We start from the raw sequence: 17,861 nt of genomic DNA, 5'->3' as shown, positions 1-17,861 counted from the left end.
GAAGACGCAGCGCCCCCGCGGGACGCGCGCGGGGTTGCTGGGCGGTGCGTGCGGCGCGGGCCCCAAGCGCTGACCGGGGAAAGGCGGGCGCGGCCGGCCAGTGGCCGGGAAGCCAAGACCGGCCCGCCGCGCCAGGGTGCACCTCGAACTCCTGGAGGCGCGGTCCCTCCGCAGCTCTGCCCCTGCTCTCCGTCCTCGCCAGCTGCCTCCGCTTTCCTGGGAGCGAGCGGCCCCGGAGGAGCGAAGTGGCGGCGGCGCCCTCCAGGGACCGCTCGGAGCAGACGCCTGTGCTACAGGCTGCGCGCTGCCTCGAGGAGGTGGTACCTTCCCTCCTCGGCCCCAACCGCCAGGCCGGCTGTTCGTGCCCCTCAGGAGCCAGCCCCGAGCCAGAGAAGCCTCGCCGTCGGCCAGGCGCAGGGACCCGCTCGGAACAGCCTCATTTTCTCGGTGGGGTATCGCTCTCCACAAAGACAGGCGTCTATTCCCGACCCTCGAGGTCAGGCAAAGGCCACGAGCCTTTAGAGTTTGGATCGATGCTAAAAGCTGCTGCGCTCCCCTGCAGGCCCCAGCCTCTCCTCTCGCAGTCCTCAACCTCTTCTGACGCAGACTTTAGCCGCTCCACTTCTCCTTCGTCTGCTCCCGGGATCCTCTCCCTCTCGCAGCCTGTCCCCCGCCTCCACTGCGTCCCCATTTTCCCTCTCTTCTTTCCCTCCCGCTTGCAGGACTTCCTCCTTCCCCAAGTTCCTTCTGCATTCCAATCCCTCTTTCCCCAGCCTGCTTTTCTTCTCACACTGCCCTCCCATCTCACACTGCCTTCCCACCCTCTCTCTTCCCGGCCTCCCCCTCCCCTTCCAGTGGACCCCTCCCTTTGCAGCTCTACCCCAATCTGTTTCTCTTCAGCCCAGCCTCGCCCCATCACGAGTTTCCTTTATCTGTCCCCAGATTCCCCGTGCCTGTCTTCCCCGCCCACTGCCTCGCTCATTCCTGGGCCTGCACGCTGAAAGACAAGGCGGCGTAGCGCTGCTTCTGTCTCCCACAGTGCTCTGCCCTGGACTGCTATGGACGGAAGAGATTCCCTGAGCATCGATTGGGTGCTCAGGCACCAACCATAAAGCATCCTCCTTTAATCGTACCAACAGCTTTGTGAGGTTGGTGTGACTATTTTCACTTTCATGGATGGAAAAAAACAAAACCAAGACTCGATGGAGATAAGTGACTTTTCCAAGGCCACTCTGCCAGGATATGCAGCAAGGGACAGAACCCAGGCTCCTGCCCCAAGCCCAAGATTCTTGCCACTGGGAAGTCACTCCTGGCCCAACATCTCTATTTCATTCAGTTCTTGTTTTTTCTTCGCTTTATGGTTTCACTTGATCTTAGGTGGCTTCTTCCTCCTCCATGCTACTTTCTGTGTGTGTTCCCAGTTTCTCTAATCTCCTCCCTTTCATTTTCTTCCCCCTTCTTCCTTTTGCTTTTTCATCACCGCTTCTGTCCTGCAGGGACCACTCACAGGACAGCCTCCCGGGAGTTTTCTGCCTGCTCCTCTCATTCCTTTAACTTCTTAAGATCTGGGATACCCCTCCACCCTGGACACTGGCCTCCTCCAGGTAATGGCAAGCATCCACAGAGAACTTGGTGGCAGTCATGATTTGAAGCCCTTTACCAATATTATTTTACTTGATTAATCTTCACAGCAATCCTGAAATAAGTGCTGTATTATCCCTATTTTACAGATAGGGAAACTGAGGCCCAGGGTCACACAGCTCCAGAGTCTGGGCTCTTAACAACTGACCCATTGAGCTTGGCAACTCTTCTCTTGGTCTCCATGGATCCCCCTTCTGGCCCTATCCCAACTCTACTTATATCCCCCAGTTTTGGTTTCATGGTTGTCAAGTTCTGAGAACTTATACTTGAAAGTGCTTTTACTGTAACATTTTCTTCCTTCCTCTCTCTTTGCTTTAAAATGGCTTATTATTATTACAATAAAATAAAAGGAGATGAAACTAAAAGAAGAAATTATTTCTCACATTTTTTGCCACTGCAACAAATTCAAATGTTTTTACCTTTTGGGTTCCCTTCCCCTCCTTCATTTGTTATGCTCATATCCTTTTCATATTAATGCAATTCAGGGATAGATATTATGTGGGATTCTTCCCCTGTCACTTAACATTTTACAACCAAGTCCACTGCCTCCAGTGTCTCTGTGTCCCCCTCCTGTCTCTACAGATCCTCACTGCCCCTCTACTGGCCTGCACGTGCCATTTCTGCCAAACCACAGACTCAAAACTCCTCGTTCCTCATTTGCAGAAGCAGCATCTCCCCTCTGCCTGCCTGTCACCCGTGGGTGCAAGTGGTCTTCTTTGGCCTGCCTTGTGTCTTGCTCTGTGTCTGCCTGTCAAGTGTCATCCAGGAAAGCATCCTCCTTGTGGTCTATTTCCATCCCTTCCCTCAGGGAAATGAACACTTGTGGTTTGAGTTTTCAGTATTTTCATTTCTATCAGTATGGTGTCTGGTTAGTTAACACTGATTCATAGTTTCAGACCCTCCATCCAATCAGTACTTTATGTTTCTTGCCTGCAGAGGCAGCTCTATGTGTTCTCTCTTCATTTTGCCCACAGCAATTATTATCTGCTACAAGTTATCAGTAAACAGGAAACAAAGTAATGAGCCTATTGCTGTGGTTTAGGACCTCTCAGCATGCTAGATGGATTCTCATGGAACAGTAAATGACAGTGAAACAGGGACCACAAAGGCTGTGGTCTGTTGTCCTTCAGGATTCTCCTGGGGCTGACATTACCCTCCCTCATTGCTATCAGCCCCAGGTCTTTGCAAGAAAAGTTCTGGCTAGTCTTTGCCTGAAAGGGCTGCAGCAATCATTCATAGGTGAGGAAACAGATGTGCAGACAAACTCAGTGGACAGAGCCAGAGGTTTTAAACTAGTCAGAAATATAACTCGGATTAGGAGCCAAGACATTCTGACTCCTAAGCCAATGCTTCTCCTATATTAAAAAAAATTATATTTCAAATATTACAACGACTTACAGTAATAGGTAGTGTTTGATCTCTTCCTCCCCAGTAGGTATATTTCAGATAGTTTCAGATAGGAATCTGCCCCAGTGTTGAGGCCACACCAAAGCCTTTGCAATCATGCTCTTGAGTTTCTTGAGATGAACTGAGAAGGTCTGATGTGGGTTCCTTTAGCAGCCTGACCGTGGCTTTCTTGTAGTGGTTAGATTTTTCTACACCAAACAGATGGAAAGACACACGACTGTGCAGTATGGTATCTCCTGCCCCCCTGTGGACGCCGAGGGAGTTACCTGAGGAGAACCAAAACAGTACTGGACAGGAGCGCATGCTTACAGGCACTTTCAAAGTTGAGCAAGGGATAGTGACATCTATTAACATAATTTTAAGAAATCAGAGAGTTATGCCTAAGATATGTGTATAATTTGGCAACAAAACATCCGTAAATGAGAGCTCTGCCCACCCGGAGATACAGGACCAAAAGCAAATAGAGTTGTCCTGTTATCTCAAATCGGTGCTGTTATTGTTTTAAAATTATTATTTTACATTACTCTAGGGAGAGAAGATTGTCTTCAATAAATAAAAATTTTTATATTTTGTTTTATTTTTTATTCAGGTGTCACTCCAAAGACAACTGTGAAGTAACCATTCTTTTTTTTTTTTTTTTTTTTTTTTTTTTTGAGATGGAGTCTCACCCCGTCGCCTAGGCGGCTGTAGTACAATGGCATGATCTCGGCTCACTGCAACCTCTGCCTCCTAGGTTCAAGCGATTCTCCTGCCTCAGCCTCCCCAATAGCGGGGATTACAGGCATCTGCCACTATGCATGACTAAAATGCATCTTCTCCTTTATCTCTTAGACTGGGAGGTACCAGCACTACTAATACCCTCTGCTTTCCCTAATTTATATTGACACGAATTGTTCCATTTCTTTTGTTTATTTGTTTGTTTCCTTGGCAGAATAATTTACAGAGAAGTTAAATGAAATGAATTGTGCCAGATGGCAGAATACTCTGGGCCTCAGCTTCCCCACCCCATCAGCTGAATGGGCTCTCAGCGAATGGCAAATCAGAGATTCAGTTGGTCCCATGAATGCCACCAGAATGACAGCACTGAGATTGGTAGGGAATTGACATTTTGTTCTGAATATTGAAAGGAGCACCAACACTCACTGGGGGAAATCAGAGCAACCCAATTATTGCCCTTCTTTGGTTCCATTGCTGGGCACATAGATGTCCAGCCATCTTGTAGTCTGTCAACACCAGTGGTTCTCCAAGTGTGACCTCTGCAGCAGCTGTATCAGCATCACCTGAAAACTTGTTAGAAATGCAAATTCTTAAGCTCCACCCAGATGCAGAATCAGAAACTCTGGGGATAAGGCCCAGTGATCTGTGTTTTGACAAGCCCTCAGGGAATTCTTATGCACACCAAGATTTGAGAACCACTGGCCTACACCATGAAATAGGGGCAAGTTACCTGCCAAGAACTTAAAGAAACGCTTTGATTTTAAAGGGAAAGCTATAAAGGAAATGCATAGTATGCAATTTTATTTTCAAATTAATGATTCTTATTCCTCATGAGCAAATAATTTTCATTCTCCATGTGAACCAGGTATATTTAACTGCCTACAGCCATACCAGGCCAAATGTGGCTACTCTAGCTTGATCTCTAAAAACAAAAGTATTGGGATACTTAAATTGGACCCAATTATAATCTGAAAGGAAGACAGAAGCATCAGAATGAAGTCAACTAAAGACATCTTACACACTATGGATGTTAAATCAGGGGCTTAGAGCCAGGGGTTCCGATCCTAGCTCTGTCACTTCCTAGCTACGTGAATTCAAAATCTTTTACTGCAAGTTTTGTCACCTCAAATAGAGATGAAAACTAGTCCCTCTGAGTTTTTTGTGCAGGTTATAAACAATAACATGTAAATTCTTACCACAGATATGAGTAAATATAGTGATTATTAATTAGTTGATTATTTGGATTTTTAAATATTGAATTCTTTGTTAATTTTAGTAGTTTTCAATCTTGATACTTTTGACTTGAAGTTACACGTTAACATTTTGGTTTAACTAAATTTTATACTCTCTTAAAAATTTTTTTTTGTTAAGTAACTTCTCTAAAATGGCTGTTTGTTTGACAAGGCAAGGTTTTACCGTATTTCACTGTGAATTTGGGGCAACACTTTTCTTCTGTAATGCTTTGACATGTTTTATGTTTGTCCAAATATTCTAGATTAAAAACACATTGCAGTTTGCTAATAGGTATTGGGATACTTAAATTGAACAGATGAAGTGCCTTCTCCAATGAGCGTCTAGGATACTTATGAGAGTAAAGATGATTAAATTCTAGGAATGATTTAATCCTTGCCAAATCTTGCATAGAGAATAACAATCATATAGGAAATTGTCTTTCCTGTTTAGGACCAGATTTGGTTTGAAAAATTACTACTAACTTTGTAAACATTAAAATAGAAGCAATAAAGACGTGAAATTTCACACAGGGGATCTACAATGTTTGGATAATTATAAGCATATGGCTACTTTACATGAGATCTCTGTTAAAAGTGTATTTATTAGGGCTCTGGGAAAACAGAGGCTCTCAAATTCAGGGTTTATTTACATACACTGAGAATGTCACATTTACTATCCATTTATCATAATATATTTTTACTTCAGAGTTCTAAATAGTATTAGCAAAATGATAGCAGTATCTGTTGTTTATTGCTCTCTTGTCTATTAGTTAACTTACCAGGTTTTACTCATGAGAGAAATGGAAAAGAGCAATTAAGCTTCAGTCAAACATGTCAAATTCTTTCTCGATAATTTTAGAATTTCTGATATTTTATGTTAATATTTAGGACAGATGCCTGTGTGGAGTAGTTTCAATATATTCTACTCAAATAAAACTGATTGATGTAACAATTTTATGTGCTTTTTTAAAAACAGTACTTCAATGTATTTGTTTCTAGGAATAAGAAAAAAAACTTACAAATTCGATGCATATTTATGTAGAATTAATTAAATAAACACTTTAAATCTTAGAGATGGTTGAAATTTTATTTTGAAATGAGTAAGTATGGGATTTGAGAGTTTGAAAAGTCAGTGTAAACCCTACCTTTCTCAAAAAGTCTTTCCATGACTTCTCTCCTCAAGTGCTAAGATTATGAAATATCACAGCTGCAAGTTATAATAAGTTGATCTTAAATACAAAGTACCGAGATGGAAAGTAGGATAGTGGTTGCCAGGGGCTGCAGGAGGAGAAAATGGGGAATTGGTATTTCATGGATACAAAGTTCCAATTTGGGAAGATGAAAAAATTCTGAAGATGGAGAGCAGGGTGAATGTACCTAATGGCATGGAACTGCACACTTCAAAATTGGTTAGGATGGGCCGGGCGAGTGGCTCACACCTGTAATCCCAACACTTTGGGAGGCCGAGGCAGGTGGATCATGAGGTCAAGAGATCCAGACCATCCTGGTCAACATGCTGAAACCCTGTCTCTACTGAAAATAAAAAAGATTAGCTGGGCTTGGTGTCGCATGCCTGTAGTCCCAGCTGAGGCAGGAGAATCATTTGGACCTGGGAGGCAGAGGTTGCAGTGAGCAGAGATCATGCCACTGCACTCCAGCCTGGTGACAGAGTGAGACATCATCTCAAAAAAAAAAAAAAATGGTTACGATGGCCAACTTTATGTTATATCTATTTTACCACAATAAAAAGTACACAGACTTAATAAAAATTTTCCAAAAGAATCCACTTGCAAAACATATGCTTAAAGACAAAACTGTTTTAGAGAACTCTGTTGACAGTTTTGGCTTTTTCATATCACTGCACAAACTCTGTTAATAAGCATAACTAAGTGTGGTTTCATGTTTATTTGCAGACATGTCAAGGGGAATATTTCATTAGTCCTTTTGAGATGACAACCTGACTCTACCTCTCCAGCTGTATCATGTGAACCATCCTGAATTCCTCTATTTTTTTCTTAGATAAGACTATTTCAGTAAAAATTAGAATTTGCTAAGTTAATTCTATTTTGTTAAAGGACTAATATGTGAAGGAGATTTTTTTTTAATTTTTTAATTATTATTTTTATTATTCTTTAAGTTCTGGGATACATGTGCAAAACATGCAGATTTGTTACATAGGTATACACAAACCATGGTGGTTTGCTGCACCCATCAACCTGTCATCTACATTACGTATTTCTCCTAATGTCAGTCCTCCCCATGAAGGGAGATTTTTAAGCACTCAATGAAAAGTTGATTCTATAAGTTCCTGGTGCGCCCATTCCAATGTTTAACAGGCTTCCAAGGAAGGAAAAATTCTGAAATAGTTAAAATTTATATTTTTCCTCTTTGCCTTCTCTTCCGAGAATCATCATGTTCCCACTGTGTCTTTCTCTTGGCTAACTGTCAATTAATGCCTAGTATCTACCTCTCCAAGAGTAAATTAACTCCAGGCTTAATCTTTCAAGAAATATATGTATTTCAATAAAATATTCCTGAATACCAAAAAAGTATTGAGGTCAAAAATCACAATGCCTGAATGGTAGTGGTGGTGGTGGTGGTGATCCAGGCACAATGACAGTCCCATATGTTTATGCGGCTATATTCCTTTCCTGGAGTTTTGCCACATTTACTGTGTACATGTTAAAATCACAGCTCGTGAGGGCGGGACAAGACTATAAAGATCACACAGTCCAGCCCTTTCTTTTAGAGATGAGGAACTATGCCTGTAGAAACTGGTAAGAGACTTACCGAAGCCTGCGTAGTTCGTCAGGTTGAGAACCCCAGTCCCCAGTCACGAATGCGGGACTCTTATTAGAATACCAGCACTTTTTCCTGTACTCTTCTCTGACGAGTATCCATTTAAACATCCTTCCTTTCCAAAAAATTTGAGAACTGTGAAGATAATTTTCACACTTTTAGGTATTCCCCACTGGGCCAGGTAAGCATGATGTGGAGATATTCAGGTACTTGATATTTATAGGTGTCAAATACAGGTTTTTACACTCTTTAAATGCTTTTAGGTGTACTCCACTGGGGGAGACACGCATGACATAGTTATCAATCTAGCTCATCTATTTAGGTATCTGTGTTGAAATGAATTGACCTTCCCTTTCTCTTGTCCTCTATCTCCTGCACAGCAAGGACAACAGGCATTATAATCCATATAGAGCAATATGCTTACTTGAAGTGAACTCAGTGACCAATTTTTCCTTTTCTGTCTGAATAATTCTGGCTGCTTTAAGTGTTTCAACAAGACTCTATTTGTCCAAAGTGCTGCCCTCCTATAAAGGAAGTTATGCAACCTAATCTAGACAGATTTCAGATAAAGTCATTGGTTCTCCTAATCCACTTTCAGAAATATTCTAGTTCTGGCCTTTCATTAGAAAACACTCCCACTAGGAAACAGTCACTGAGGTGAGCCAATGCTCACAGGCATGAGCCAATGCCTCTACTGTGGCCAATACATTCTAGCCCTAACTTCATCTCCCCTTACTTCCAAGCAGAGATCTGGCAATTGAGCTGCATGATGTTGTGGATCCTTCTAAATCTGCATGTGTTTTTTGCCACCTATGTTCTCCAAACACATGTGCCTCATCTGGAAGGCTGGCCTGCCTACCCCCCTCTACCATTTGCAATAATTTCTAATTATTGAGAATGCTAACAATGTAATATTAAAGAACAATCAGAGTTGCAAGAACAGTGGTGAATCCGCCCATTAGCAATTTAAAGAAATTAACAAGAGGCGATTTAGGGAGTTTGCCTAAAGGCGATTTAGGGAGTGAAGTTACTTTCACTTCCCTGGCTCCCAGAGACTTCCCAGGCCAGCCGGCCTCTCTCACCATTTGCCCTCTTTCTTCTCTGCTCAAAGACTGGCTCTCTTCCTCTTCACTCCTGGTTTTTCTCCATCTTCCTCCTTCTTTTAATTCCTGCCCCCTCCTCCTCTTTCTCTCAGCCTTTTCTTTTTCTCTTCTTCATTCCAGCTCTCTTCCTATCCTTTCTCCTCTAACTAGCTAACATCTGGGGCTGAAGCATAATCTAAAACTTTCCATTCACATTGGCCCTAATTTAAGGACCAAATGAATTGAACCTTATATTTTCCTCTAAAAAAAAAAAAATCCTACCAGTTGAAACTAATCTATTTTTCCTTTTATTTAAATGTGGTCCTTGATAGATTTATTTTCCCACAGTGGCCCTGCAAAGGGGAAAAACTTTTTTTAAAACTCAATCTGTCTCATAAGGATTTTATTATTTGGTATTTGTTTAAATACGGCATCAAATAAATACGATTCCTTCCCTGTATTGGTGTGTTTTTATGGTTGGGTGGAGCCAACACTACACTTTCTTTGCTGCATTTTTTTGAAGGTTCATATGGCTGCCATGGATTCAGTTTGACCCTCTCTTAGAAGTTAGCTCATATCTTAGCAATATTAGGCAGTATGTAACTTGCCAAGAATATCACTTCAGGAGTGTAATATAAATTAATAATATCTGAAATTCTAATTTTAACACTATAAGCCTCTTCCATAAGCATTTTGGCTTCTTTTGGCCTCAGATCTGCTTTATGTTTTGTTTGTTTGTTTGGAGACAGGGTCTTGCTATGTTGCCCAGGCTGGTCTCAAACTCCTGGCCTTAAGTGATCTTCTTGCATCTATCTCTGGAGAAGATGAGATTATAAGCATGAGCCAATGCATCTACTGTGGCCAATACATTCCAGCCCTAACTTCATCTCCCCTTACTTCGAAGCAGAGGTCTGGCAATTGAGCCACATAATGTTGTGGATCCTTCTAAGTCTGCATGTGCTTTCTCACCACCTATGTTCTCCAAACACATGTGCCTCATCTGGAAGGCTGGCTGCCTGCCCCCTCTCCACCATCTGCACCCAACTTAACAGACACGTTTTATGTTGCCCACCTCCTGCCTAGCTCCTGATATGTCCTGCAGGACAGGCGCATGTGGATCTGCAAGATGAAGAAGAAAAATAAACTCTTTGAGTGATTTTATCAGCTTTTCTGCCTTCCATGTCCTCTGACCAACTCTGCACATACATACATCTCCCCTAGAGTAAGAAGCATTGGTTGGGGCTTATCCCATTAAAGTAGCTCTCTAGAGCCATGTAGCACAGAACTTTCCCAAAAGAACCATAGGCAGGTAATTTAGTGAGACTACATTTTGAGAAACTCCTAACCACCATGACAAGAAGAATCACTGAAAGTCAGATCTGAGAAAGGCCTAAGAGATCACCCAGTGTAATTGGTTCAAAATAGGCAATGTAGAATAATGGTTCAAGCTGCCCAAACACAAATCCTGCCCCTACCACTGCAGATATACAGCCTTGGTGTCTTACAGAACTTTTTCTGTTCTTAACCCCTTCTATAATGTGGAGTCAACATGCCATCTAACTCACAGGTTTGCGGTGATAAAACGAACTCGTGCATGTAAAAAACTCTGAATACTGACTGGCACATCTTACCGTCAGTAGTGTTAGTATTTTACAGATGAGAGGAATGAAGATTAGGGTTAGATTCTCTGCAGAATCTCACAGTTAGTGACAGAGCTGGGATGAAAAGCCGTGTCTCCTGACTACCATTCCACCAGCTAATAAAAGGGTGGGTGTTCATGAACTTCATATTGAGTTTTTGCAGCATGACTAAACAGATTTTAAAAAAAAAAAAAGGTTGGGGGTACTGATCAGAGAGCACAGCTTCCAACCAATGCCTTCTAATCACTATCCAGGCATGCCGGATTGAAAACAAATGGACAATTTCAATGTGGCGATGCGATGCCAAATGCTCTAGATTACGGTCTTCTACAAACTGTGCGTTGTGACATAGTAGTGGATTATTATATCAGAGTAACGAATAATGACCAGAAATTTTTTGAAGTGAAAGAATGTAATAGAATAAAACAAAACAGAAAGAATAGAATAGTATAGAATAGATCAGAATGCCTTGAACATAGTATAAGTATTCTCTTGGAAAATTTGAGTAGTGTGTGCATGTGGGAGGGGGCGTGTGTGTGTGTGTGTGTGTGTGTGTGGTGGATTGCCCATAAAATTCTTACTATGAGATGTGGTTAATTTTTTTTTTTGAAACACTTCTTCAGAATTGTTCTCTAACACTTTTTAGCATGGTTAGATATATAGCTAGAAAATTTGTGAGGAACAACCTACTTAATTCCTTTGGAATAAATGGTTTAATCAGCAATGGCCTTTTCTAGATACTCAGCCACCTCAGCCACATTACATTCCAGGCAAAAGAGCCAGGAGGAAGGAGGAGTGAGGGAAAAGTGGAGCTGCAGACAGAGGCTGCTCATTGCTACCATTTTCTAGGAAACTGCTACTCTGGCTGGCCACATGAGAGCTCTGACCATAGCCTCCAAATGTTCCCCAGGACAGGTCGCATTGGCCACATGATTGCATGGCTGAAAAATATTAACAGCATCAGCTTAAATAAAAGAGGGATTAAAAGCTAGAAACAGGGTCTCTGAGGACAGAGCTCACCCAAGGAAGCTCATTAAACAAACTGATGTTTCCTTAAAAGTTGTCTGCAAAATGTGCAAACTGACAAAATGTTTACAGAACCCCCAGTACTCCACCAGTTAGGTTTACCTTTGGCAGATCACTCTGATGACTCTATAATTACTACAGTCCTCTGGTTATCTTTCTTATATGGCTGGAGATGAAAGAAAACCAATAACTGAGGCCAATTAATTCAAGCTGCCACCCCCACCCCCAAAGAACTGAAAGAGATCTTCATGGCAACTGTTCAATGTGATTTTTTTTTTCCATTGGAGACTCTCTTTTATAAAACTCAAATACATAGACAGCAAACTTAACCTGGTTATTTCTTGTCCTCTTCTCCTGCCCACATCAAATCACTGTTTTTGAAACGTATTGATTTAACAAAACTCAATCCAGACCAGTTAGTCTCAGGGTACACTAACATGCTTTTGAACCACGTAGTTGATCAATTGATTTAAAAGCCTACGGGAAAATGCTAGCAGAGTGCCTGAGAGAGTAGCATGACTCAAGGGCCAAGTATGTGTGGGTGCTGGTCAATCTTGCCACTTCAATATTTCTTTAATCTTTTACTTTAAAGTATCTGGAGCTTCCACCCCACAGAAGTGGGAAAACTAGTATTCTTCCTGTCCTCAGTATTTTTGGGGATTCTTGGAGGATGATGTTTCTCCCAGTTTTCTCTTATTCCAAAATTATGCCAAATTTTCACTTTCTTCTGTCCTTCTACGACTATCGCTTCTTGCAGTCTTGCCTTGAATGCAGCTGTCATGCTTTTGGCTTCTGGCTCCCCACAGTGTACAAGGGTGCCACCTGTGTCAGGCTGCTCCTGAAGGTGGAAGCCCAGCAGATGACTCAAAAGCCAACATTAGATGTCTTTTTTTTTTTTTTTTGAGATGGAGTTTCACTCTCGTTGCCCAGGCTGGAGTGTAATGGCAGAATCTTGTCTCACTGCAACCTCCACCTCCCAAGTTTAAGCTATTCTCCTACCTCAGCCTCCTGAGTAGCTGAGATTACAGGCGCCCGCCACCACACCTGGCTAATTTTTTGTATTTTTAGTAAAGACAGGGTTTCACCACGTTGGCCAGGCTAGTCTTGAACTCCTGACCTCAGGTGATCCACCCACCTCAGCCTCCCAAAGTGCTGGAATTACAGGCATGAGCCACCATGCCCAGCAATGTCTTTGGTTTTAAGCTGTCTTCATCTGGGTCACTTCTCTTCTCACAAGCCCTCTCCACTTCCCATCCCCCTCATCTCTGCCCGGTTTCCCTGCTCCCTCCTTCCTGTACAGACTGCCCAGGACATCTCAAAATTTTGTTTCTTTATTACGTAAACAAATCAGCTTCCCGTTTCTTCTTCTATTGGTACCCAACAGACACAAAGCCCATTGCAATGGGCCAACCAACAATAGACCCAATCATGATGGTCAGTCTTCATTTATTGTGTATAGAAGCCTGTAAATATACTAAAATCAAAAGCTCATTTTTTTTCTCTGAATCAGATTAAATTCTTGGGGAAGGCACCCTCCTTACCCTAACATGAAATATGCTGCCCAATCTTTAAAAGCAGAAACAGACCTAGTCAGATTCTCTAACATTGTTTCTAACAGTGTTTTTCCTCTTCTCACTACTATTTAATAAACGTTTTTAACTGAGAAACTGATTTATTAAATATGTGACATTTAGAGTTTATAAAAACCAAGCATGTTGAAAGAATTTTCTGAGCAAGAAAACATATGCTCATACTTCCAGGACTCTTCAATTCAGCATTTGTTTTTGTAGTTGTTAATGATATTTGCTATCTAGCCCAACGTGCTAGCTAGTACACTGCCAGGCAGCCACACCTCTTGTATGAAGCTAAATGTAAATCACATGGGTAACTTCATCATGGCTAAGGAAAAGCCCCCTAAACCAACAGCTTTGGCTGAGCCTATAAGCCTTTAGCTAAATTAGTTAAGGGCACATTTCAACATTTGGCTGACCTGATTCCATCAAGGCAAAAAATGAGAACTGGGCCAGACAAGGTGCTCCAGTGTACATATATACTTACCTAAGCAGAATGCCTGGATAGATGCTCTGTTCTCTTGACATCTATTCTTGACTTGCCCCATAGATATTTTAGAGTAAGGATTAGAAGAGTTTGTTCACCACATGTTCTCACTTATAAGTGGGTGTTGATCAATGAGAATACATTGACACAGGGAGGGGAACATCACACACCAGGGTCTGTCGCGGGGTGGGGGGCTAGGGGAGGGATAGCAGGGGATGGGGAAATAGGGGAGGGATAGCAGGGGGTGGAGGGATAAGGGAGGGATAGTAGTAGGAGAAATACTTAACGTAGATGACCGGGTGATGGATGCAGCAAACCACCATGGCACGTGTATAGCTATGTAACAAACCTGCATGTTCTGCACATGTACCCCAGAACTTAAAGTACAATAATAATAATAATAATAAAGAGTTTGTTCAAAGTTTATTGTCTATTTTATTACATGTGTTCCATAAGGAGATAATCCAACATGTAATAGCAGTTTTTCCACAATAGTTGTGTTAGGATAACATGGCATTGAAAGTCCCTAGAGACAATACCCTAGGATCCATATGGTAACCTTATTCTTAAAAAATAATGGTTTCCGAGTTTGCTCCTTTCTGCCCGTGGATGCCGCCGAAGCAGCATCGTTAAAGTCTCTCTTCTCCCCGTGATCATGTCTAAGTCAGAGTCTCCTAAAGAGCCGGAACAGCTGAGGAAGCTCTTCGTTGGAGGGTTGAGCTTTGAAACAACTGATGAGAGCCTGAGGAGCCATTTTGAGCAATGGGGAACGCTCACAGACTGTGTGGTCATGAGAGATCCAAACACCAAGCGCTCCAGGGGCTTTGGGTTCATCACGTATGCAACTGTGGAGGAGGTGGATGCAGCCATGAATGCAAGGCCACACAAAGTGGATGGAAGAGTTGTGGAACCAGAGAGAGCTGTCTCAAGAGAAGATTCTCAAAGACCAGGTGCCCACTTAATTGTGAAAAAAATATTCGTTGGTGGCATTAAAGAAGACAATGAAGAACATCACCTAAGAGATTCTTTTGAACAGTATGGAAAAATTGAAGTGATTGAAATCATGACGGACAGAGGCAGTGGCAAGAAAAGGGGCTTTGCCTTTGCAACCTCTGACGACCACGACTCCGTGGATAAGACTGTCATTCAGAAATACCATACTGTGAATGGCCACGGCTGTGGAGTTAGGAAAGCCCCATCAAAGCAAGAGATGGTGAGTGCTTCATCCAGCCAAAGAGGTCCAAGTGGTTCCGGAAACTTTGGCGGTGGTCGTGGAGGTGATTTCGGTGAGAATGACAACTTTGGTTGTGGAGAAAATTTCAGTGGTCGTGGTGGCTTTGGTGGCAGCCGTGGTGGTGGTGGATATGGTGGCAGTGGGGATGGCTATAATGGATTTGGTAATGATGGTGGTTATGGAGGAGGTGGCCCTGGTTACTCTGGAGGAATCAGAGGCTATGGAAGTGGTGGACAGGGTTATGGAAACCAGGGCAGTGGCTACGGCGGGAGTGGCAGCTATGACAGCTATAACAATGGAGGCAGAGGTGGCTTTGGTGGTGGTAGTGGAGGCAATTTTGGAGGTGGTGGAAGCTACAATGATTTTGGCAGTTACAACAATCAGTCTTCAAATTTTGGACCCATGAAGGGAGGAAACTTTGGAGGCAGAAGCTCTGGCCCCTATGGTGGTGGCGGCCAATACTTTGCCAAACCACGAAACCAAGGTGGCTATGGCAGTTCCAGCAGCAGCAGTAGCTATGGCAGTGGCAGAAGATTTTAATTAGGAAACAAATTAGCAGGAGAGGAGAGCCAGAGAAGTGACAGGGAAGCTACAGGTTACAACAGATTTGTGAACTCAGCCAAGCACAGTGGTGGCAGGGCCTAGCTGCTACAAAGAAGACGTGATTTAGACAAATACTCATGTGTATGGGCAAAAAACTCGAGGACTGTATTTGTGACTAATTGTATAACAGGTTATTTTAGTTTCTGTTCTGTGGAAAATGTAAAGCATTCCAACAAAGGGTTTTAATGTAGATTTTTTCTTTTTCTTTTTCTTTTGCACCCATGCTGTTGATTGCTAAATGTAATAGTCTGATCGTGATGCTGAATAAATGTCTTTTTTTTTAATGTGCTGTGTAAAGTTTGTCTACTCTGAAGCCATCTTGGTAAATTTCCCCAACAGTGTGAAGTTAGAATTTCTTCAGGGTGATGCCAGGTTCTATTTGGAATTTATATACAACATGCTTGGGTGGAGAAGCCAATGTCTTCAGAAACCTTGGTGTAGTTGAACTAATAGTTACTGTTGTGACCTGAAGTTCACGATTAAAAGGGATTACCCAAGCAAAAATTATGAGATTATTGGTTATAAAGATGATTGTTGGCACATCCTATGCAATATATCTAAATTGAATAATAGTTCCAGATAAAATTATAGATGGGAATGAAGCTTGTGCGTCATCCATTATCATGTGTAATCAATAAACGATTTAATTCTCTTGAAATAATAATAATAATAGTTTCCAAAGTTCATACTTCATCTTAGGTGAAATATAAATCTTTCCTTTTGTTTTGCTTTGTTTTGTTTTGAGAAAGGTTCTTACTTTGCCACCCAGGCTGAAGTACAGTAGCATGATCATAGCTCACTGCAGCCTTGACTTCCTGGGCTCAATTGATTCTCTCCCCTCAGCCTCCTGAGTAGCTGGGACCACAGGTGTGTGCCAACCACACCTGGCTCGTTTTTGTAGAGACAGGTCTCCCTGTGCTGTCCAGGCTCGTCTCAAACCCCAGGGCTCAAGTGATCCTCCAGCCTCAGCCTCCAAAAGGGACAGGATTACAAGACGAGTCCCTGCACTGGCCTTGAATATCTTTTTTATTGTGAGTTTTCTAAAGTTTACTCATTCCAATGTTTCTGGTATGAACTGCTCCATCAGTTCAATATCCAAATAAGACCTCATCTCTTTTGAATATGCAAGTAATCATTTGAGCTCCCACTTGTTCATTTTTAACAGAATAGCCGATTTTGCTGGTTCCCTACTTTTACCTCCTTGCCACTCACTTAAATGATTCAAGAGCCTCAGAGACTTATTGAATCTAAAGAAGTCAGTCTTTCCTCCTCCCTCCTGTATTTTACTCTCACCCAAGGATGCTGTACCCTCGGGATCTCTGGTGTGAAGCTTTTGCATTTGTGCTCAGGTGTTCCCACCTCTGCCCTTTCTTACAGGATGTCAGGGTCAAGACTGCCTTCCAGGCTCAAATACACACTGAACCAGAATAAACGGTACTCCCCTTTCCTGCATGTGAGTGCTCTTTGGGGTCCTTCCTGCCCATAGACTTTTGTTAAGGCCATCTCAGCCCATTGGAAGAGTTCTCATCAGAAAGGAAGGGGGGTGAGTCCTGAGTTCATTTCCTCCTAGAAAATTTTATTTCTGTGCCCAGTTCTCATCTGCCTACCAAATTGCCAGATCTGAATATTGAGGAGTACCAGAAAAAGTATCCTTCCTTGGCCATGTAAAATCCTATTGCAGCTGCCACCCAAGCCAATGAGAGTGCCTACTTACATTTATGTATCTGAGAATACTCCCCAAGGACTCTCCCCTGGAAAGGAAGACAAGTTCCCCAGTGATAGCTCTCAAGAAGCCATATGCAAGTTCTCCTTCTGAACCAACCATAGTCATAATAAAATTTTAAAATTCTCTCTTATCACACTGCCTTTTAGACTAGACATGTATCTATAAATGGATTTCCCCATTAAAGTCTTTATTGTTGTTCTCCTTCTTTCTGTAGGATCAACTAAAGCCCGCCTTAGACCTTTGGGGAATAAATTCTTAATAAGTTAAATTTTGGGTTCAACTGCAAATGTTAAGATGTGTGAGATATAATCCATGCATCCAGCACTTAATAATCATTAGTAAACTTTGACAATTTCCTCCCCAATCTAACCTCCAGCTGGAGTCTGCTGTTATTTTGTTGACCCAGTGCTTTTTACCCCTTCTTTAGGTGACCAGACCTTCATCTTTGTGGAAAGTCCCTCTTACCCCAACCCCAGCACCTCCCACCCCACCCCTATATAGGGAGTGAGGACCGGAACCCAGGCTGGCCTGGTCATAGTAGTCTACCTACCCTCCAGCCCTGTGATTGGTCTAGGTTTGGAAAAAGACAGGTACTGAGCCAATCAGAACCCTTTGCCAAGATTTTTCTAAATGGAGTTGGGAAAGATGGTCCTTTTTCTCTCTAGCAATACAGTTGACAAGAAGTCAGCAAAGAGC

The 17,861-nt window shown here is 42.5% G+C and overlaps 1 protein-coding gene across 2 annotated transcripts; it reads left to right on the top strand.

The window, feature by feature from the left end:
• Positions 1-14,196: 14,196 nt before the first annotated feature.
• On the top strand, positions 14,197-15,926 carry LOC118148454 (heterogeneous nuclear ribonucleoprotein A1-like). 2 transcript variants are annotated; one of them, XM_054246332.2, is made up of 2 exons: positions 14,197-15,011; positions 15,168-15,926. In XM_054246332.2, exons 1-2 carry the CDS (start codon positions 14,258-14,260, stop codon positions 15,374-15,376), a joined length of 963 nt encoding a protein of 320 aa, XP_054102307.1. In that variant the 5' UTR covers positions 14,197-14,257; the 3' UTR covers positions 15,377-15,926. The 2 variants fall into 2 exon arrangements, with proteins under 2 accessions (XP_054102307.1, XP_035132772.1); XM_035276881.3 differs by having other exon boundaries at positions 14,197-15,926.
• Positions 15,927-17,861: the final 1,935 nt, after the last annotated feature.

The sequence above is a fragment of the Callithrix jacchus genome, chromosome 16 (genome assembly GCF_049354715.1).
Source record: "Callithrix jacchus isolate 240 chromosome 16, calJac240_pri, whole genome shotgun sequence".
Lineage (NCBI taxonomy): Eukaryota > Metazoa > Chordata > Mammalia > Primates > Cebidae > Callithrix > Callithrix jacchus.
This window is presented reverse-complemented; position numbering and strand designations above follow the sequence as displayed.

Coding starts and splice junctions, on each gene's coding strand:
- LOC118148454 (XM_035276881.3), top strand. CDS start 14,258: ATGTCTAAGTCAGAGTCTCCTAAAGAGCCGGAACAGCTGAGGAAGCTC.